Source organism: Anguilla rostrata, chromosome 6 (assembly GCF_018555375.3).
Source record: "Anguilla rostrata isolate EN2019 chromosome 6, ASM1855537v3, whole genome shotgun sequence".
NCBI classification, from domain to species: domain Eukaryota; kingdom Metazoa; phylum Chordata; class Actinopteri; order Anguilliformes; family Anguillidae; genus Anguilla; species Anguilla rostrata.
In genome coordinates this window covers 8,414,504-8,437,353 of record NC_057938.1, presented here as the reverse complement: position 1 = coordinate 8,437,353, position 22,850 = coordinate 8,414,504, and the positions used below count along the sequence as shown (strand labels likewise).

General features: G+C 44.2%; 1 protein-coding gene across 1 annotated transcript in view; it reads left to right on the top strand.

Moving 5' to 3' along the window:
• Positions 1–5,611: 5,611 nt before the first annotated feature.
• Positions 5,612–22,850, top strand: part of st6galnac5a (ST6 (alpha-N-acetyl-neuraminyl-2,3-beta-galactosyl-1,3)-N-acetylgalactosaminide alpha-2,6-sialyltransferase 5a) — a 32,353-nt gene continuing 15,114 nt past the window's right edge. The window contains exons 1-2 of the mRNA XM_064338162.1: positions 5,612–5,834; positions 6,775–6,972. Coding sequence (XP_064194232.1) covers positions 5,820–5,834; positions 6,775–6,972 — 213 coding nt within the window. The 5' untranslated portion in view covers positions 5,612–5,819. The remainder of the gene's footprint in view (positions 5,835–6,774; positions 6,973–22,850) is intronic.

Sequence of the window (22,850 nt, the reverse complement as noted above, 5' to 3'; positions counted from 1 at the left end):
AGAGCCTTCCTTGAAGCACAAAGGAATGCTTAACATACAGTCGGAGCTGTGATGAGAAAGGTCGAGCATTAGGCATGTTAATGAGGCCCGCCAGAAATAAAGGTCCTTCCCAGCATCCCCTACTGCTTTTAACGGTAAACAGTGCCATCAGTCATGTTTACTCACCCACTCCACCTTAATACAATGCCTGGCCCCGCTGTCTGCGTGCACCTGTGAGAAATCCTTTCAATACCCATAACCGAAAATCAGTTCATTCTTCTCAGAGATCTCTGCAATGATAGGCTTGTTTGGCAGCCTGGAAACTTCTATAGCCATCATTCTGACAATGAAGCACGGTGTCACAAATTGCTTCTATAAATTGTACAAAGAAAGAGCACTGTACTCCCTCCGAGCTTAGTAAAAACTTGCAAATTCCCCATCTGTCTGGAAAAATGGCTGGAAAGACACATTTAGCCTGCTATTTCAAAAGCTGCAGGCTACTACTCTCTACTGTACTCATAAACTAGAGCCCCATACATAATCCATTTACAGCTTGAAATTCAATGTGCTAACAAGCAGAACTTGCTATTAGTTATAAAAGTAGGAATGCTGGCTACAGTATACCCATTGCTGGCTACGAGATACCTCTTTTGAAATGAACACATTCAATTTTGTCATGAAAAATTATAGGCACCATTTGCACATAGTTTATGATGAAAAACCTAAGGCCGGATAAATTGGGCTAATAGCTGTTGTCAGAAATCATTTGTTGTAAATCAGGAGCATACTCTATTAAATGGCGATGCGCTACAATGCTTCCTCACACTGCACATCTAGTATCACAGACATGTGTTCATGGTTGTGACATTTATCCAGACGAGGACACCCCTCATTACACAAGTCTGCCGAGACTGGGGACAGTGGAATGATAGTTGTCACCAAGACAAAGCGTAACTCATGGCAACTGTTAGCTCAGCACCTTTCATGTCCGCTCCATCGATTTCCAGTTGGATGAGATGCCGGCAAAATCACTTAGCGCATTTGACGTAAAATGGACAGTGCGACCCGCAGCTTTTTCTCCAGTTCCTGCGGATTGTTACCGCGACGTGGCACGTAGGTTCGCATTAATTTGATTTGGAGTGGGCTCGCGGGTGATGGTTAAAGCCTCGGACCGCTATAATAGTCTCAGCGAACATCCATAACTCCGGAGTTTCAGAGCCCAGGGGTGCTGGATTGATAGCGCACAGACATCTGTCACGCGGATGCAATCCTGTTTTGTGCTTCCTGTGATCGGGGAGGGAAGCTCTCGAGCAGAAATTTGCGGCGCCATTCATTATCAAATGCCGTGCCTTTGAAAGCTTGAGGATAGATAGGTTAATACTGACACTGACCCTCACTCTTCCTCTCACATGCAAAAAACATTTGGACAAAAACTTACTTTAATTAAAATAAAATAATAAAAAAAACACTGAAAGTACTCCTTTGTAAAGGGTTGCAAAACAGACAAAACAAGTTGATCACTTCATATCACTTCAGTTGCTAATTCCAAAAATAATATTATCAAAATTTGATCTACTTTTTTTCTCTCTGAAGATGCCTAGAATCCTATTTGCAAGGCTGTCTCATTTACCAGGATTTCCTGTCAATTCATAAGTATGCTTGAGAACATAATGACAAGAATGGGCTGCTCAGTGTACGTAGGCTTGTCGTTTACCCTCAGAGTATGAGCGTACCTAGCACAGCATCAAGCCTGCACAAGAATAGCCTACCCAGAGTCTATGCCTCTACTAAATGACCTGTCAAACTGTCCAGTGCAAATTTACCTTGAACTACCTGTGCCCCGTTGTTCTGCTGACTGAACTCAACATGAAAAATCAATTTTTGTTCACCTTGTCAACCCCCTTTTTGAATTGAAACCTTCAAATCGCCTTTAATCTCCTGTTGCTAAACCTAATATAAAGCATCTTAACTATTTCCTCATAGCCTTTCTGTTTCATACCAGGAACCCATTTAGTTTGTATTTTTTACCCAAAACGTGGCATGACAAAGGCATTGTATAAAATTGATTAATACAACCTCCTTTGATTTATACTCAGTATTGGTATAAAGCTTGTACTTTGCTCTATACAGTATGTTAGCAGCCAGCTGGCATTTCTTAATTACAGTGCAATGCCTTGATCCTGACCGATTTTTGTCAACTACTACTCCTACGTCATTTTCAAATTGAATGCATTCTAATTTTGTATATTCCCTTAAATGCAGAACTTTGAACATTTACCTATATTGAATATAATCTGCGAGTTTGTGCCCACATATGTATTCTGATTCAATCTAGAGAGCTACTCTTGCCAGCTAGTAGCTCCACATACTGTATGCACTCAAGTGCACCTGTCACGGGCAGACAGGGACAATCCCAGCAAATGAACCCCTACCACTGTGGGCATCACTACGGCCAGCAGGGCTGCAAGCCACACTCGGCACTGGGCATGCTCAAGAGTCAATAACTGTAACTATATAGGGTGTCACTAAACCGAACAGGTGCTTTTCCAGAATGAGCCATAGGTCATGCAGCTGTCTGTCATATGAAATATATATGAAATCCAATGCACGGGGGGCAAATCGGTGGCCATCAACGGAAGTCCTTGATGTTTCCCATTTTTCTTTGTGCCCCTGTTGTTGTCATCACCTTAACAACCAGATTTACATTTAAAGTGAGGGGTTAAATTTTGATGTTGGGAAAAAAGTATTTGAATGAGAAAGGGGAGGGGGGGGGGGGGTGGAATTCGATCTTGAATATTGTCTGTGTCATCAAACCCAAAGATCTGTAATTCTGGGAAGCAATAACCTTATGGTAAATTTCAAGTTTGAACCTTGCATGAGCGCTTGATACATCAACTTTGTATCACTGTTATTGGCTGCTCAGTCTCCTGATTCAGCCGGCCCCACAGATCCTATCTGATGGTGCCGTACAACATGGCTGAACCCCCCCACCACCACCACCATTAGCAACCCTGGTTGGTGAAGATAAGTTCAACCCCACACAGCCTTGTACTAAATATAAAATAACTAAGAACAATAAAAAATCTTGTTCAATAACACCTGTGAATCATGGTTGAAATGTGTGCCTGCTAGTACCCTCTTCACAAATAAAGTATCACTGTATTTATTAGTTTTGCTTTTATATTTCCCCATGCCTTTTGTAATAACTGACTAAAATATCAACCTGGGTATATCTTTCTCATTGACTTCATTGCATTGCAACTTTATCTGTAATTTAATCTCTCCAGAATTAAATTTTCTACGCAGTAGCTTTCAAGCATGCTGATAAAAGATAAATGTAAACAATGAAAAGATCTAACTAAAGAAAATAAATCACAATCAAGATGGTGATAATAAAACAATGTATGAGGCTGCATCTCACATATTGCACCAGTCCTCAGGGGTTGCTATTCTGATTTGATTACTTTATAGGTTTGGTTAGGAAATATTGATATATTTGAAACAAAAATAGTCAGTAGGAAAATCGTTTCCTAATTTTGTTTTGTAGGGGGAAAGTGGTAGCTTATCACATTTCTAAAGTGTGTCCCGCATGATTCGATAAGTGACGACACCTGGCAGTGTTTTTACGTTTGTTTTCAAAATGCTGCCAAGGTGTGGCCTGGGTTTTTCAAAACACTGCTTAAATCCTCTTTGGTGTGTGTTCAGGGACACCATTTCAGATTTTACCTACCAGCTTAATAAGGGCCTGAAATGTTATAAGGTCAAATACCTTCCATTATGCTCATAATGCTTGTTTCCACCTGATGTGTCGCAGAAAGGCATGAACAGAAATTGAAGTTGCCCATTCAGAACAATGGAGCTGTTGCTATAGGATACATTGAACTTAATGAAGTGTGATGTCACTTTCAAGCTTAGGTGATGGCCATAGACAGTTCCAGCGTCTCGGATCTGGTTTTTTGTCCCATCCCAAGCTTTAATTGGACGATTGGATCAGTGGATAGGCCGAATAAATGCAAGTGACAGATTGTTTAAGGTTTCTAATTCAGAGACTGAATAGATACAGGTATGTGGCATTCCAGGAACAGGACCACCCACTTATTCCATTCTATTTAGAATTAAACTGAAGGTAGAGCTTTAATACATTCACATGTGAAGTTGAAATTATGATGATGTAAACTGTATCATTACAACACCAACTCTCCTCACTGTCAATCTTCGTAGTTAAAGCCACAGAGATCTTCATGTGCTGCACTAAATGTTAGTAATGAATGAATATAAATACTGTGTGATATATGTCCTATTACTTAGCTTGGCTTTTACTTGAAGATGATTGATGAGGAATTCTGTAAAGTATAATGAAAACCATTCTGTTCACGTTTTTCAAGATTAAAGTTACATTGGCACCATTTATTCAGCAAAGGCCAAGAACCTGACCTTGAAAAATAACTAAAATGGTTCCAAAAAAGGAGACCCCTCTGTTTGGTATTTATTGGTATGGCCTCTCCACATAGCTTTTCCCCACTGTTCCCTTCTTCTTCCTGCTACCTCATCTAGTGGTGGTGTCCCATATCCAATTCAGCCTTGTTTATTCCTACCATTACCTCTGCAGTATAACCGTAGGCTAACCTTCATCACCCAATCTTCCCCCAACACCTCTGCAAACCCCATGTGAACACCCACTGTTGCTCAGATGATTACCCTGCTCTCTCCAAGACCCCCAGCAGAGGCAGCCTCATTCTCCTAACTTTGCACCAAGGTGGTGGAATGAGTTGTGTGTTGCTGTGTGGCTGAATTTATTGTAGGCTTATTAAAGACTTGCTCTTTAGGGAGCACCCAAGCTCCCTAGAACAAGTCCAGTACTGGAAATATATTCTACTGTAGACAGTACCTGTATCTGCCTCAGTGTGGCTCTTTCTTAAATAGCATTCATGTGTATACGCATTTAATATTTTGCCTGCAAACTTCTGAATGCCCATTAGCCTTTCAGTTTGCATTTTCTGTGCTTAGTAGCCTACATGTCTATATCGCACTTGCATCCTGGATAAAGAATATAATGCATTATAATGAGATTTTCTTGTAATGTAATATAATGAGAAGTCAGGCACAAAACCAGGTACACATGAATCCAACTTGCCATATTATAATATTGTTCTGTGCGCATAGGTCCGCGTTTTGTGTGTGTTTTTTAAAAATTCCATACATAAAGATAGGCGACTGCTGACTTACTAGTATTTTAGTCGTTTTGAGGAAAAAAGATTTAATTGCCACCTTCTGATGTCGAGAGATTGAGTCGTCTTTGTGACGACTTAAAACGTATTAATGTTACCATTGCAGATTCGTATTTTAATTACAAACACTGTGGGGTACAGTTCAGTTAAATATGATCGACATATTGCCAAATCGCACCAATATAATACTGGCCAATGTGTAATGCCTATATGCCAGTAGGCTACACCATATATTTTACAAGCACGATTCTAAATATTTTAAACTCGGAGATAACTACAAAAAAATATTCGGCGGAGTGTAAATTGCTGTAAAATGTAGATTCCATTGTTTAAGATATCCGTAGTATAATATAAAACACAGTGCACTTTAAGACCATGCAGACCACAGCGAATGGCAACATCTGCCTACCGCTCTTAGTCTGTGCATTACAGTGAGAGAATAGGTTTAGTCCATACCCGTGCGAACGGTAATCTGACATAACAGCGATACACTGCCTAACGCATCAGCTGTGCTCCAGCCGGACTGAGGATGCGATGAGGAGATGTACCGTATTATGAAGAGAAGTGGACCTACATGTGAAGACTTGTGGACATAGCAGAGCGCACCGCAAAATGAAGACACCGATGGTAACAGTTTTTGTGATACTTTTGTGAAATATTATACGGCTCAGATAGTCTCCCACCGAGTATCGCTACACATAATTCATCGTTTTTAGGATTATCGCGTGTCCTGCAGTCCCAAACACAATAGCATCTCGTGACAAAGGAAAGTAAATTATAATAATGATATGGATACTTGTTTTAGTGCACTGAAATGCTTACTGGCTGGGAACCGAATTTCGCATTAGTGCACAGGTGTAGTTGATTGCTTTTATGAAAATTGTAGCTCAGTGTTTAAACTATTAACAATCAGAAAGACGAAGCGGGGATTTAACGTGCATTTGCGACTTCACAACTTACACTTAGGCTAAACCTTCCGTCAATAGACTCATTCAATTAAAAAATTCGTAAGGCTAGTAAAAACTATTCGCAAAAGCTTGAGCGTTAGCTTTACATAGCCTACTTGCATGTTATCTGTTCAACAAAGAAGGATGAGTCACATGTGTTAATGTTAACGTATAAATAAATAAATAAATAAATAAATGGTTTCTGAGAAGCAACCTGTCACCCACCTGTAGTACAGAAATTAGGTTTTCATAAGATATTTTGTTTGATAATGTCACCAATAGGCTACTCTTGAATCACTAGGGTTTGACAAGTTTTATTTGAAAACAATTGCAAGTATTGCAGAGACCCCGGTATGGGGGGGCTTACTTGCGAGCATATTCCATGTATGTATTTATTTGTATGCACTCACGGTATGAAAGCTTTCTATAGGCTAATACTTAATCTTATGAAACGCAAACGTCTTAAAAATTGGTCAGGTGTCATGGGTTTCTCTTTTTGTAGCCTACACATCAGTATTTTGCACATCATGTCCACAGAATATAGTCTTTCTTGCAACTTGTTTCTCCACTGATGTGCATGGCATTGCTAATTTCTGATGTCCCGACTTTCTTTGTTGTAGCGGCATGGCGTGGCTGTGTTTCTAGTGATTACCATGTGTACCAGCTTGTTGTTCGTGTACAACGCCAGCTACAACAACGCGTCAAGAGATCGTAGCGATGTGGACAGTGGACAGAAAGAACCCGCCAAAACAAATGCCAAGCCCCAAAAACCGCAGATATCAACTTTACAGGGATACAGCAGCATCATCGATCAAAAGGTAAGCTTGAAACATCTGGTCCCTTATTGGAATTAAATAGATGACCTGGGCAGTCTGTATTGACGACCTGTCCTTTACTAAATTAATCATTATTTACCCCCCGACAGCTTTGGTTTGAAGCTGGGTATTTAGCGCAGGCAATCGACAGGTTGCTTGTCAATAACGGGTACAGAGCGCTATCACTGTGATTTGATGCCCTTTGGAAAAATACTGGCTTTTGTTTATCATTTGTATTCGCTGGATTTATTTCTTTATCGACCTCAGAATCAAAATGAAGAATTTTGGATATTGTTTTAAAGTGCCTTGCACACCCTTGCAATTACCACAAGCATACATCCCCTATAGCTGTCTAGCATAGTGCTTTATTTGTTATACAGTGCTGTAAGAGATGAGCGGTTTCTGGTTTGTATAGAACATCTAAACAAAGACAAATTAGATTGCCGTTTGTAGTGTGCAGATATTATGCTGATCTGGCATTCAGACAAATAAGTGGTGATGTGTTGCAAAAGCCTGATAGTGGAGATCATGGTCACATTCTGCATGATACGGTGTTCAAGGTGTCACAGAGAGGAAAGTGAACAACGAATGAGATTTTCTGTACTGTGATATAAACAGTCCTTTTTTTTGGCAAGACTGTCCATATTCCTGGCTGTGAGCATCTGTGTGGGCCAGTGCTGACTGGAACACATTAACGCTTTGCACAGGAAACACTGGCATATTTCCGGAAAATGATTCAGTGGCTGTCAGCTTTCTGAATCATGCGGCAGTAAGCAAATGTCTGGTTTTGTGGTCACTTTGAGGACACTGCCAGCCAACGCAGGGAATCGGCAGTACGACTGCATGGCTAAAACTGGAGAGCCTACCCTCCGAACAACTGCAGTACAAACAGCCCGTACCTCTTTTTCCATCCAGCTCGTGGGGTAGAATTAACAACTTGTCATAACTTACCCAGCACTTGCCTTTCCATACTAATCTGTCTTCAAGAGAGGCTCAGGCTAGAACACAAAAGGAACCCCTGGGAAAGGTTTAAATGGGCGACCGATAAAGCTTCCGGAATTTCCCCACAGGTTTAGAGTGACAGGACCTCAGAAATCCTCTTCGCCATTCTTGAATTATCTCTGTTCATACACCCATCAAGAATTGGGGGGAAAAGTGACCAAGTGCAGATTGTTCAGTGATTATCTCATTTTTAGTGGCAAACCGGCTGGCATTGATGAGCTGACAATAACCCGGGGGCTGCCAGAGTTCTAAGTGCTGGAGAGTGCTCTGTATGGATTTCTTATTGAGTTATTGTGATGATGTCTTTGGACAACTGGACGCTTACGCTCCACCATGCATGTAGCCCGAGCCATCATATATGCTCTCAAACAACAACTGTATTATATTTGAGTGGTTGCATTTATATTTCCTCGTTGAGTTGGGGTTTGAGTTAAACAGTCAGCAAAATCAATCTGCCAAACTGTTTTTTGTGAGGGAAACACTTTAATATGTTTGCCAGTCACAAATTAAGGACTGTTGCTGAATTGAATCCCGGCCAAGGTCTATGGGCACTCAGCTGAGGGTCAGTGCAGAGAGTGACGGAAATTTCAGGGGAACGGCATTCCAGCATTTTCTTTTTTTTTCATTTAACAAATAACTGTCATAAAAGCTACATTTGAAATGACTCAGGCTTATGAGAATCTGGGTGGCGTGGACGCACATGTGGCTGTACGGAGGAGGAAGAGGGGGCCGGTATTAAATCAGCCAGCTCTGTATCTGAAATAAGCCCTCGTGCTCAGAACAGTGTGTTTCTGAGCCATCTGGAACTCTAAGCACCCTAAGTGCCACGGATGTCTCTTTGTGAAATATATAATGGATGGGCTGCACATGAAATATTTAGATGTTGATAATTTTCTGAAAGGATGGGCTTCTGCTCTCTGGCATTCTTACCATTTCCCGGGAGGCCATAGTTCAGTAAAGCCATATAGTCAAAGTGCATAAGATGAGCACTTAAAAATACATTTCTTGTGTAAAGTCGTAAAGGAGACTGCTTTGAGTAACAGCGGTACTTTTCCGTACAGTACTTTTCAGGAGCCTTGTAGCCAGGCATCTTAGAAAAGGCACAAGTGGGATATTTGCATTGATGCCTGTAGATGAGGCTGCTCTTTTTGCTCTTGAAATATGAATATTTTACCACGTGTGCAAAATACCCAGTGAACAGGTCCACGCAGCCAGACCTCTGAATATTTTTCAGCATTTCTCATTTCACTTGAATCTAATCAGATACATTTGATTAAAAGTGAATTTCAAAACAGTTAGAACACTTATAATATTACAGGCATTACAGGCATTTAACATATAATATAGTCCTACAAGGCTATAAAAAAATAAATGCTCTGTTTATATTTTTACATTTGTTGAAATGTTTTCCTCTTATCAGAAGACTCGCATTTTCGACTCGCTTGTGGGTCGCGGACAAAGCACCAATTTGACAGTTGCATTTAATCAGCCTGACTGACTGGGAGGCTCATCCAGTCAAGCCACTGTTCTACTGCTTGGACCGGCCCCACGCTCTGGTATCGGTTCCAGAACGCGCCGATTTCCAACTGTGGCTGCCAGCCCCGCAGGGTGATGGATAGCTGCCGCCAGCGTCGCCGGGGAAGGGAAGTTTTTAGGTCTGTCGGGATTGCACCAGCGACCCCTGCTGGTTGATCAGATCAGCCTGGAGGCCCACCTGTGGAGTGCCTTCCAGCCCAGCCTGCAGACTCGCAGTGCAATGCAAAGTGGCCGATGACATCACAGGCTTGCTTTGTGCCCAATCAATACCGAAGCCTGCGGCAACGAGCGCTGATGAATACAATCGGACATTCCAAACAGGGAAGAAAAATGGGCGAAGGATTAAAAAAAAAAAAAAATTTTAATCAGTCTATTTATCCACCTGCATAAATGGTTTGTTAGTCAGACATAAGCAGGGGGAAGTTTCCCGGGCTGAGGCTGTCTGCTCCATGAATAAATCTCGCCCGGCAAACGGAGCAGGTGCTTCCGCACGTGCCGGTGGTCCGTCCACAGGCGTCTGCGTGCCGTCTTTGATCCACAACGCTGCCTCCCAATTCAATTAGATCTGGCCCAGCTGCATCTGCGGCGGCTGTTTTTAATCAGGGCCAGTGCATTGCCAAAGCATCAGATAGCGGGGCCAGGGTAAATACACCTGGAGGGGTGCAGGGGGCGGAGGGAGAGCCCGGCGAGGACGCACGGCCCCCTCCCCGGTCGCCTCCCGACGCGTTTCATGTGCAGATGAGCAGCCCCTCCTTGTCCACCTGTGTCAGAGCGCTTATCAGACTAATTGGGGCGCGTTTTCAAACAAACCCCGAGGACTCCTCCGGTCGCACCTGCACCCGCCTCGGAGCCACTTTAAAAGGCTACCAAAGAAGAAGCCAGCTCAGGCACAAGCTCTCCTGAAAATACGTGGTATATAAGCAACGTTTCTGAATACACATTTCTTCTGTGAAGAAATTATTGACTATATAATTTTTTTTAAATTTCTCCTACTCTCTTTTTTTACTATGTTATGTTAAGTCACATATTGATGCTGTTCACTCCAGTCTACTCAGTGGTCATTGTTTTGGCCACTTCTGTTATATGCACCTGGGAAATGCTGTCTTATGCAGTGACATTAAAGTAAGAATTTGGGAGTTTTCCACTGACCAATGTCCTTTTTGCAACCATCGTTCTACCAAACATGAAAAGCGGAAATGAACAAAACAAAGCAAGCCCAAAATATGTTTATCAAAAGTACTTCTTCTTTCTGGCTGAAAGGGTTTTTTTTTGAAGATGCAAAACATTCAATGATGTAACTGTCCAGGGTCCTGAAAACTTCCCAGGCTGTTCAGAATAGCAGGGGTGTGCCCTGCCTAGTCCCACACTCTCCCTCTCAGCATTATAGCACAACAGTGCAAGTTTTGTAAAACACTGTTACCCATCAGGTTAGGCTACCAAAGAATTCAAATATAGGCGTAATCCTCCATAGGCATAATGCTATGTTTAATATTGATAGGTTCAAAAGTTACCCTTATGGTTTAGCCTGCAATTTTACTGGCAAAATCTTCATGGAAAGTGGACACCTGTATGTACGTGCATGCATTTCCAAATGGAGCATGTCTCTCCCAGTCCGTTGAAATGCAAAAAATTAATTTTCTGTTTATGAATGTGTCACAGTTATTGTTGCGAAATGTCATCTTGTGTATGTGCTGTACTGTTCTGAAGACAGCCAGAGAAGCCTGCTGATTTGTATCGTATCTATTTTAGACAGCACTTGAACGGGCCTTTTCAGAAGTTTTAAAAAGACTATTCAATTAGGTGCTGGGATGGGATCAGATGAAAATCACTCTAATCTGGCAGCACAATATGAACTTGAGCCGGTGGTACTTGAGGCCAGCGTATATACCTGCCCTGTCCTACTCTGTTATCATTCAGTCCAGTGAACTCCAATAAACGGCAAACATTTTCACGGCTAGCAATTCCATCAGCGGAAGCTGTGTTTTTCTGAAGAAAGGGCTATATTCATGATGTTTCTCCCCCCTGTTGAAAGCGTAGTCGGGGCAAAAGTAAATTAAAGACTGGAGGAGCATGCTTCCTCAGCTTATATGCCACTGGTTCCCAATGAGGCAGCGCTTTCAAATGAGCAGACTGCTGAAGGATCAGCGATCGCGCACGAGGTGCTTGTCATCAATAATGTCAGTGTTGCTGAGCCATTCATTGCATTAAGAAATGTTGACATTTGTGTGCTGGAGATGGATTATTCCTTAATGCCACAGCCACATATTATTGAATAATGATTTATGGGTAGAAGGGACAGAACTAGGGGAACAAGATTAATCATTTGTTTACCTTCTCTTGAGGAAAAGAACTGAATTGTATTTGTCTTCACTTGCGAAACTCAGATCTTTTCGGGAACTTTGTACCTTGGGTCAGGGTCATTTTCAACAGTAGAATCCTTTTTTGATCATTTACTACTGACATTTTGACACTCCAGATAAAGACATTAAATATCTTAAACATGTCACAGTAACTGTGTAACGCTGTGTATGCAGTCTACATGTTTTGCACACCACACCAATTCATTGGTGGGGGTAAAACTGCAACTGTTGTGAATGGGAGCTCGAACATAACTTTACAGTGTTTCATCCATCCATCCATTATCTGTACCTGCTTATTCCTGGTCAGGGTCATGGTAGATGCTGGAGCCTATCCCAGCATGCATTGGGTGAGAGGCATTTGGTGAGAGGCAGGAACTGTTCGCCAGTCCATCGCAGGGCACACACACCATTCACTCACACTCATGCCTGTAATATACCTTTGCATGCTACAAAAACTCTATATGAATATGATTAATGGTTTTTTCCACCAGATTTTCTCATCTATAATTTGTAACTGTCGGTGTGTCCCATCGCTGCAGCGTCCTGACTCACTAGTGCATGCATCCTCCAAACGGCACTCCAGACACGGCCTCTTTCCACTCTGCGATCCGACAGCGACTCTGCACGCTTGCTGCACTGGGGGAACCTGCAGGTGTAGCTGGCACAGATGGATGGCAGGTGCCCAGTTCACCAGGTTGCTATTGTGTGATGAGGCAGGGAAAGGAGTAGTGTCAATTCCAAGGTGCCAAGTCTGACTGCGATGCTCTCTGGGCAACGCTGGGGCCAGTTGTGTGTTTCCCCAACAGACCTCCAGCCAGTGGCAGGGTCAGGATTCCCTCTACACCATGATACAAAATCGTTGGGACCATACGGTTGAAACGCACACACATCAGGGTCGATGTCAATTCTAGTTCAATCATGACAAAATTAAGCGTTAAAATGAACTTACAAGTGGAAAAAATGCCTATAATGTTCTTTGAGGATTTTTCAATTGATTAATTACATTTAAAATGATTTTATGAATTGAAGTGAAACTGGAATTGATACCAACCATGATACAAAAGCACATTGCTCATTTTATCACGAAGCATGCATGCATCAATTAATATCGAGCTAATTAGGAAATATGTCAATCGTGCAGAAATTGGGACTGCTGAGAAACGTAACTCTGTAATCCTGTCAGGGTGATCAGGAACTGCAAAATGATTGTTATTATTCTTTTGCTTCTGGGGTTTCGCACGATTTTGGTCTACAGGTAACCATGCCATTAACCACGCTGAAAAATGGCGTAAGCACATCTGTACGGCACATCTGCACCGCGGTTTTCAGAACCGCGGAGACGAGAGCTCTGTCCGTTTCGCGCTCTAAATCAACCGGCGCCCGAGATGGACTTTTAGCGCGGAACTTTGACTGAGAGTGGGAGCAGCGAGCGCGCGGCCAGCTGTAAGTAATGGGTTTCAGCGGGATCCTCCCGGGGTCACTCAAAGATTTATTTTTCCTCCGGTTTATTTTTGGCTCCAGGCCTCGAGGTCCAGGTGACACAGTGCCTGTCATTCTCCCTGCGCACAAAAAAGTCCAGCAGCGCTGCTCGCCGACATCACTTCCCTTCGAGCTCTGGACTTCCTGCCGATCGCCCGAAAAGTTTTTCAAATAATCTAAAAAAAAAACAACCATCTCACGGGTAAAAATCGGCCTGCGGTACGAGGTGACTGTGGCGTCTTTCTTTACCTGTTGGGCAGTGCGGGGGAACGTAAGAGAACTTCCTAAACGATGCGCCCCCAGGTGCCACTGAGGCTCCTGGCACTCAATAAAACTGCTAACGACAACGAGGTCCGGAAATTATTCAAAGGCAAACCCTGGAATCCATTACTCTAATTCAGAGATTGCTGCAGTGGGGGCGGTGGGGGGGGGGGGGGGGGGGAGGAGGAGGGAAATTCAGCAATTAAAAAGAAAAAGCCTGTCACTAATTGGCCATTTAATTTGATTGGTGTGCATTGGCGAAATTGCAGGGCATTGGTGGTTATTATAGTTCAAACAGGAGGAGGGGAGAGCGGGCCGGGAGCTCATATATAATAGATTAAAGGGTTTTTAAGAATAGGTACCTGATGCCCTTTTAATAGACACACAGGAGGATACTAAGGAGAATAAAAGCCGGTGGAAAGATTGTGTTTGAATATAAGGAGCGTTTGCTATCAGTCTTATGAGGGTCATTGATATGCTGTATGCTTAGGTCTTCCCGCATAACATTTTCCCTAGGGTTCATTTTAAAATATTTAAGGACTGTTTGGGAAAAACTTCAAATAAATACCAAGCTCTAATTACTGATTTATTTTTACATTACAACTAAAAGAAACTGCAGATGATTTTTTACAGGGCCGCACGGGGTTTTTTGAAACCAGACCTGGGTCAAATACGTATTTGTTTTGGACTCAAGTACTTTTCTATGCTCTATTGATCTTGTCTGGTGTAATTGAGCCTGCCAATATGACCATAAGGCGGGGTTTGCACTTTTTGAGAGTATTTCACTGGTTCCAATACACCAGACTAGATCAGTAAAGCATAGAAAAATACATTATTTGACCCAGGCCTGTTTGAAACTGGCGAAACAGAAAATAGAAAGTCTCATTGAGTGTGAGAGTAAAGTGCACCACTTTCCCACCACCCCTAACTGACAGATAAAATGGGCGGATCCATAAGCTTCTGGCCAGTCAGATTGATCCCTCATTAGTCAATCTTGCCCAAGCTGGTGGGATAAGGAAAAGAATAGCATACTCAAACACTAAACAGGAGCAAGCGTAGAAAAATCGGATGGCACTATCTCTGGTGACACAGCACCTTGGGTCCTGTGATGGCCGGCTCTTTACAACAAAGGTACTGATGGAGGCTATTAAAATGCAGGCTGTGGCCGCTTTGTCTCATCTTTATAGTTATAGAATCATGAATGTGGCATAAAACTGCAGAGCTAATGCAATCACCACCAACCACCATCACTCCCCCCCCCCAGCCCCCCAGCCCCCCTGCCCGCCCGCCCCCCGCCGTTCTCCAATGGCACAAAGAGATGTCTCCCCCGAAGAGCCACTGACCTTTAAGGTGTCAGCTGCGGCATCATCAATCTGAGCTGGCCTTTAAACCTGGTAATCACCAGTCCTGTCGACGCGGTAAATCTCTGCCGTAGCAGGTTTCCCCCCCCTCCCCCCCCAACCCCAACACCCCCCCCCCAACCCCCCCAGCATCCTCTTCAAGCAACCCCCTGCCCGCCCCCCCACCCCCCCACCCCCCTCCTCTACGCTCGTAAGCTCTGAGTGCGGGGCCCCGTGTCGATGCTATCAGCGACGGAGGAAGGGGGAGGCGGCCGACAGTTTATCAGATCAGAGGACAGAAAACACCTGCACGGCTCTCTTTTGTGGGATTTATTACTCGGACTGAAACCAAATACGACTTATGATGGGGGGGGGGAGAAAAAGAAAAAGAAAATATAAAGATGTACAGTACGAGTACGCGGGCGGCGGTGGCGGCGGTAGAGCCATCAGAGACGCTGGAGAACAATGGCAGAGCGCGCGCGGTACAGTACGGCACGCGGCGGCGAGATTTACGCCAGCGCACCCATACCGCCGCGTGCCATCACAACACTCGCAAATCACGGCTTCATTCCGGAGCGTTCTGTCATCCCGTAATAAGGCCCAGCTGCCGGAGGGAATTGGACGTTTTCGCTAAACGCCGTCAGGTACAGGCTGTCATTTGTGAGGCAGCTTTCTAGTTGCACGTTGAACTCGGGTCCTATTTAAACTTTATAACCAAGAGCCTATACTTTACGCCAAGTTTGGCGGCTCTGTAGCTGCACAGTACGTACGGTGCTCTTATGGTTAATGAAAAGAAATATCTCATAATTCAGTTGCCTTGCTGTCCATGAATACTCCATAGAGGCTAATATTTCACTGTAATCATGGCTCGGGTCAGAGGTCAGTCCCTGTGATTACTGCTCCATTATGAGTGAAGTGTACTTCATGACTCTTGAGGTGACTTGCATAACGTTCATCAAACAAAAATATTATGAGTCTGTATTAAGAATGAATTCATGGTGATGGCATATCCAGGATGGTAAAAGATTAAAGGTTTTATCAGAGACCAGCAAGTACCAGCTTCTTCTATCCTTCATCATATCCTTCACCACTCTTTTCACTCATTTGCAGATTCTTCGTTTTTGAAAATACGTCATTAATAGTTATAAATGCCGTCTTGTAGTTGTCTTGCCATTAAAACAGTGTTAGATTTAGTCACATCTAGAATGATACTGGAAAATATGATTAATTTCAGACTTGGTAACAGAAAGGGTCCATAACTATCTTTAAAATGCTCATGGCCTCTTTAATCCTTGCATAGTTTGTAGCCTGGTAAGAGGGCAGAAACAGGGTTTCCTGGACGCTCTGCATCTTTCAGTTGAAACGCAGTCAAATTTTGAGCAGTTATGAGCAATTGTTTGTCTGCGGATGGCTTGCCGAAACGTCACATTCAGAAACACCTGAGCCTACAAACCGACTGTGCCCCATAATGTCTGATGATTTTATCCGCTGTAAAGTAGAACATTACCATTCGTTCAGCGTATGAAAGTGCGCTACATCATCAGTCACACAAAGCACGTTATCATTGATCAATGCAATTTGGAAGAAATTCCTGTAAAATATAAATCACATTAACCAAAATGGCATACAACATTGGTATAAAAAAGATGGGAACGTGTCTCATTTTCTCCTCATGCTTACTGCCGTCCTCTATTTCATTTTGTCAGTTTGCGGTTGTATCCATCCAGCAATGGAAACTGACCAACAGAACACAGTGAAGTTTAGACTCACAATCTTAGTGGCAGGAACAACCCAGAAGAGCTAGAAAGCCACGTCAGGTCGTGTCTTACAGAAATGCCGGCTGGCGGTATGTGGTGAAAGTGCTACTCGGGGAAGTGAGAGTGGTTTGAGCGAGGGGGTGGGGGGGTAGAGTGGAGGGGGGGGGGGGCAAGAAGGTTGCGGTAGACACCAATTACGTAGTTTCCGGGCAGAGGGTCCTTGTTAGTGTAGATCACTCTTGACCCTTAATCAGCGATGATCTCCTGGGCGTCCAGGATGACACATCAGGCCCATTAGAAGAACATGACATGCAGAGCTCTCCTCTTTCTCCCTCTGCCGCCGGAGCGGGGGGATCAGGGACTGAGGAGCAGGATCTTTTCTCCCTCCTTCACGTCAGGGGAAAAAAAGTTATAATGAGTCTCAAGTTGTCAAGCTCCGACTTAATAGGGACAGAAGGAGCAGAGGAGGAGGGGATTATTTCCTGCCCCGGCATACGTGGCCACTGTGAAAGCCAATTATAACTCTTCAAAACAGGAATCAAAACTTCTGACTCACCCCCCCTAACGGCTAATTAAAGAGTAAGTAGCGTGCCGGCCTTTCGTGTAGGACAGGGAGGATTACGGTATTTGGAGTAGCCGCCCTTCTGGCAGACGATGTTTTGGAACAGGCGTAGGAACGCTGCACGGCGAGCGAACGCGGCGTTCGCCTCACCCCAGACCGTCGGCTCGTTTGTCGTTCGCGTACGTCGCTGTTTCTGATGCGCGTGCTTCGGCCCCTACATTCCCCACGCTCCTGCTTCCTGAAGGGAACAGCGACCCCGCCCTTAGCTCAACGCTCGCGCTTGTACTCATGAATAAAGGTGAATGGTATCTGGGGGGAGGGGGGGGGGGTGCTCAGGCTTGCTCTACATACAGAATGTGCCCTCGGAGCTGTCCTGGGGGGTCGAAGTTGGAGCGCGAGAGGCTCTCCAGAATGCGAGCAGTGTTAAGGGCCAGCACGGCTGCAGCCCGGGCGACACTCTCTTCACCTCGCTTCGCAGGCGACCTCTCCTCGCCCCGAAAAGGGCCGCGCGGCCTCATCGGCAAGCAGAGGAAAAACGCTAAATCATGTCTGCCCTGCTGAGAAGACATGGGGTGGGGGTGGGGGGGGGTGGGGTGGCATGATGGGAACGGGCGGGGGGGGAGGGGGGGCGTTATGAAACGCAGCCCCCATTTTGTGCGGACGACGGTCAGGTGGGGAGGGAAGCGTCGGGGGGGTTTAATGTCGAGCCGCAGCGCTTCTGGTCCCCTCACGCGCTCGCCGCACGGACAAACGAGCAAAGCTCCCGGCTCCCGCCATCATTATTACCCCTCGGCTCCCGCCATCCCACGCAGGGCCGAGGGGTAATTATGGATGCGGAGTGCTTTTTATTTCAGCGAGCGCGTCTCACAAAGACCCCTCATTTGCATGCCGCCGCGTTCCTCTGGGTGTTTCTCAGGTAGGTGAAATAGGCGGCCGAATTAGCATTTCCTGCACAGAGCCACAAGCAGAGCTACTCGTGCTCCTTTAAGCGCGGAATGATCGTTTTAAATCTCCCAAGTTTAAATAACGATTGGTCGCGTGTTATCGTTCGATAGAGTTTGGATATTGAACTTATATATATTGGACTACTTCTGCAATCAGAGCCATGGAAAGAGAAAGGATCAATGCGCCGCATGAAAACATTTATCTTCCCTGGTTTGTTTTTGCTTGTGGCACTTTTCAACCATTTAGTCTTGATTGATGAGTTTTTCTTCCACGCTGAGATAAAGAATGATGAAGCCATTATTTGTGTTTTTGGTGTAATCTTGCTGCAATAAGTCCTTATGTCAATGGTGTTTCCCCAGAGATTACCCGCGTATTGGAAGTTTAAAGAACCTTTAAGTATTAATTAAAGGTCGGCAAAATTAGTCAGACAAGATTTTTGGCCAGGCTTAATAGCTATTTTTAATTAAACTATAAAAATGTTTACTATTTAACTCAAAAAACAATAGAAAATCAGTTCATATTCACACACGGTTAATCTTTAAATATTTACAGTGTGGCTAATTGTGTTGACAATTAGCCTAATCCCTGATGCAAATGAGGCAGCACACAAAGTACTAACCCAGAGAAAATAGTTTTCTTCTGCTCTGACTCCATGTTTGATTCTTAAAAATATGACATGGATTATTTATGATCTACTGTCTACCGAATAGAATTAAGTGAACATGACACAATGACTAGATGCCAAAGTTCTTCCAATTTTTCTTGTAATTGAATACTGTAAAAAAAAATCTATGCAAACACTGTGGTGCAGTTGTTCTGTTCTACACACTTGCCTGGATTCAATCATCATTTGTTATTAACCTTGACTCAGACAAATAAACGCTTTAGTGTTCATCTTTCGGTGGTAGTGGTGGTAAGTTCTGCAGCACATAAATTCAGTATTTACTATACAAATAGTGTTTATGAACTCAAAACATGAACTCCTGTATGGACAGAAGTCTATTTAATCCATACCACTGTCTTGCTGTGTTCACTCATGTACCGTCAATAAACTGCCTTATGGATCCACCTCACAATGATATAGCCGCACAGGAAGAGAAATCTTATTGTTTCGCACGGTAAATTAATTTGTGAATATCTCATTGAGCTGCACTCAGTGAAGGGCATGGGTTGACAGTTTCACTAAACATTACTCAACCAACACATGGCACAAAGGCCCCACGGTTCCGACAGAAACGCAGCCGTACTGCACACGCATTACCCATTGCAGAACACATTAATGGTGACCTGCTGGACCGCTGTCTCGTTACTAATGGAGATGGAGTGGACCAGTCTGTAGAGGATCCTTTCTCTTTCCCTCCACCTTCATATTTACACCTTTCCAGCTTTTCAGCTTTGTCCCACTTAGCCTCTTTATGATCTGGGCTAATAGGATGTGAAATTCCAGCTATTTCCAGCGGTGAGCTGTTGTCTGCAATCCTGGCACTCGCTCCGAGCCTCCGACTGGCTTCCAGCCCTCCCACTTGTGCAGGTGCATCGAGCAAATGGCCAGATTTAAGGCTTGACGGCAGAAGTCATTAAGAATTAAGAGCATGTGACGGACTGACAGCGAATGACAGCGCAAAGCGCACCCGAGCTTGTCTGTCATTAAATAGAGGCCTTCCGCAACAAGCAAAGCTAACCTTAACGAGTGACTTAGTCTGTAGAGCTTTGAAACGCTGTCACTGCTTGACATATTTTGGTTCAAATGTCAAACTGCATTCTACCATTTAACCATTCCCCACTGTTGGGGAAAAATATTGGTTCCAATCAAAGAGTTGGTACTCAAACACTACTTGTGCATTTCTCTGTATTGTAGCAAACAACAAAAATGCATTACTCTGTGGCCTAGTCACAGTCATGGCCCAGGGTATGCTGATACAGTATGCACATACATGATAACTTTTGAGATTGCAAAATGGAAATCTGCAATGACATTTGAATCTCCAAAATCAGAAGGGTGATGTCGCGTCGGTTGAAATCACACAATATTGGCAAGCAGCTCCGCGCTGTTTATATTTATGGCCCATAAAAAATAAATGAGACCGAAATCTCATTTACAAAGGTTTTCTCCTTTTTCCTTGCGATTCAATGGGCACTAATGAGCGGCAGGAAAGTGGCGCAGAATCATTCAACGCGGCTTGATGAATGTCGCCGAGCGCTGGCAGCTGGCGATGTGGCAAACATGACATTGAAACAATGTTGATGGCAGCGCCGTTTTTTTTTTTGCGCGCGTTCTTTTTTTACTGGCGTGAAAGCCGGGTGTGGGCTGCCAAACTCAGCCCCTCGCCCCCCGCCCCCTCCCACCCCCCCAGCTGCATTTGACAGCGCTCCTCTGTCTGGGGCGTCTGTCGCATTGTCTGCGGCTCTGTGGCGTTTGGCCAGCGCTGAGGATAGACGCGCACATCTGGAGCGCAACGCGCGCCGTCGTGTAAACACTCGCGCCCACCCAATCATCATCTCTGCGTCTGACTCCCAATCAAGGACCGCCCTGCTGCCGATGCCAAATGTCAGGCGAAGGAAGTGTTGGCTGTCATTAGTTAGTTTTCAAACTTTCAGTCTTAATTATATTTGAACAAACATCTTTAAATTGGAAAGGGCTCTGAAGAAGTTCTTAATAAATAAAGATAAGGACGATGATGATAATGATGATCATGATAATTATTATAATTATTATTGTTTTATTTATTTATATATTTTTATGGTCTACAAGTTATCTAAAATTCTCACACTAATTTCTAAAAAGCAAGAGTAAAAAGGTAAAAAAACTCTGTTTGTAGTATGTTAGGGTTGGACTTTGGCATCATTGCAATTTGAAGCAGGTTACTGAACGCAAATCCCATTCCTTACATCCTGGCCTCCACTGAGCTGGTAAGGACACAGATACACTGTATTCCTTCCCGGATTGAATTACTTAATCCTCCTTCCATATGATGGTTACTTAGTTATCTCTGCGCATAAATATGGGCAGGCGACTCTCTGAGAGTAATCCTGACACGGTTTCTTCCCCTCAGACCTTTTACATTACATTACATTTATTTAGCAGACGTTTTTTTATCCAAAGCAACGTACAAAACTGCATATCATGGTTAATGGAACAACTACGTAACACAGGTTTGATAAGGTACAACGCTTATTTCGTACAGTTATTTATAGCCAAGAACACAGTTCAGTACACGCAGTGAACATTATTCTGACCTAACTTATGCCGAGTCAAACTAGGGGGAAGAACAAGCTGAAATATTAGGACGAAAATACAAATTGCAATAAGTGTTGGAATGGGGGTGGAGAAAGTGCTTTTCTGCACCATGCACTCCCCTGTTCTGTTTACCCCAGCCTACTGCCTGCTCCTCTCCTCACTCTCCACTCCTGCCTCACCTTTTCTTCTCCGTGATTGCTTTTTTTCCTCCCCCCCCCCACCACGGCTCTCCTTGAAAGGTGCGGGTTATCACGCCGGCCCATCTCTCTCTTATAAAGCCGGGATGAATGGCAATATCTCCCCCGGGGGCCCCCCCGCCCCCTCACCAGCTCGCGGGAACCCGGGACGGCTCCGACTTTGTTAATCTGCGCTTCAGAAGCGCGGGAGATTTACAAGCCAGTGCCTTCGCATTCAGGGGGCGAGAGGCGAGACAATCATCCGTCCGGGGACTGGGTACGTCAGCGCGTCTCCATAACCCCCCCCCCCCCCCCGTACTCGGATTGGCCCTTCGACACACGCCTGTTTTACTGCCTGCCGTAGCTCGGTACTCAAGGGAGGGTGTGATTTACTGGGAGACAGACCACCGCTGGTCCTGCTGCCGGTTCTGGGGCCCTCATCATCATTTGAACTTCCAGCATTTTCTACCTTTTGCCGTGCTCAGATAAGATTTCACGATACGAACAAGCTCTACTGCGTTGTCTGTTTTCATGCCGTCCAATCCCCGTCACCCAGAGCTCAATAGCAAAGCAAATTCTTTCAGCCATAAGAGAGTGAATAAGCACAGATACTGAACATACCGCTGGGTTCACGTAGATGGATATGAACACATTAAATCACACGGTCTGCAAATTACATCATAGTAATTTAGCTCCGGGTGTAAAGAGGGGGTGCGGACCTACAGTTAAGCTTTACTGCTCGTAATGATGAGCCCATGATGAGCCCATGATGAGCGCATTGAGCTTAGCTGCTTTGGCCTCCCCACGAATGTAAGAATCGCACTGGCTGAGCCTTTCCATCTGTGTTCTTTCCCATCTGCCCTCCCTGCTTCAGACCTGGATTTTTCATCTGAAATACCTTTCCTCCCGGGGACCAGGCTCTCTCTAAAAAAAACAGCACATATGGGTCAAATGTTCTCCGAGTTTCATTTGTAAAAACAGTCACGAATAAGACTTATCGGAAGTGCTTTTAAATGCTTTTAATTCACTCTGTTATAAATGTACAAAAGCAAATCTGGACAGTTTTTTTTGACAATTGAGATCCATCTGCATACAGTAATAGCTATTTTTATGATGAAAGAAATTGAAGAAGAAGTGACCAAGTCTGTCAGGCTGCCAAGCGAAGAGCCCAGCAGTGGAACCTCCACACTGCAGAACCCCTGAGGAGTTTCACCTCCTTACCGCA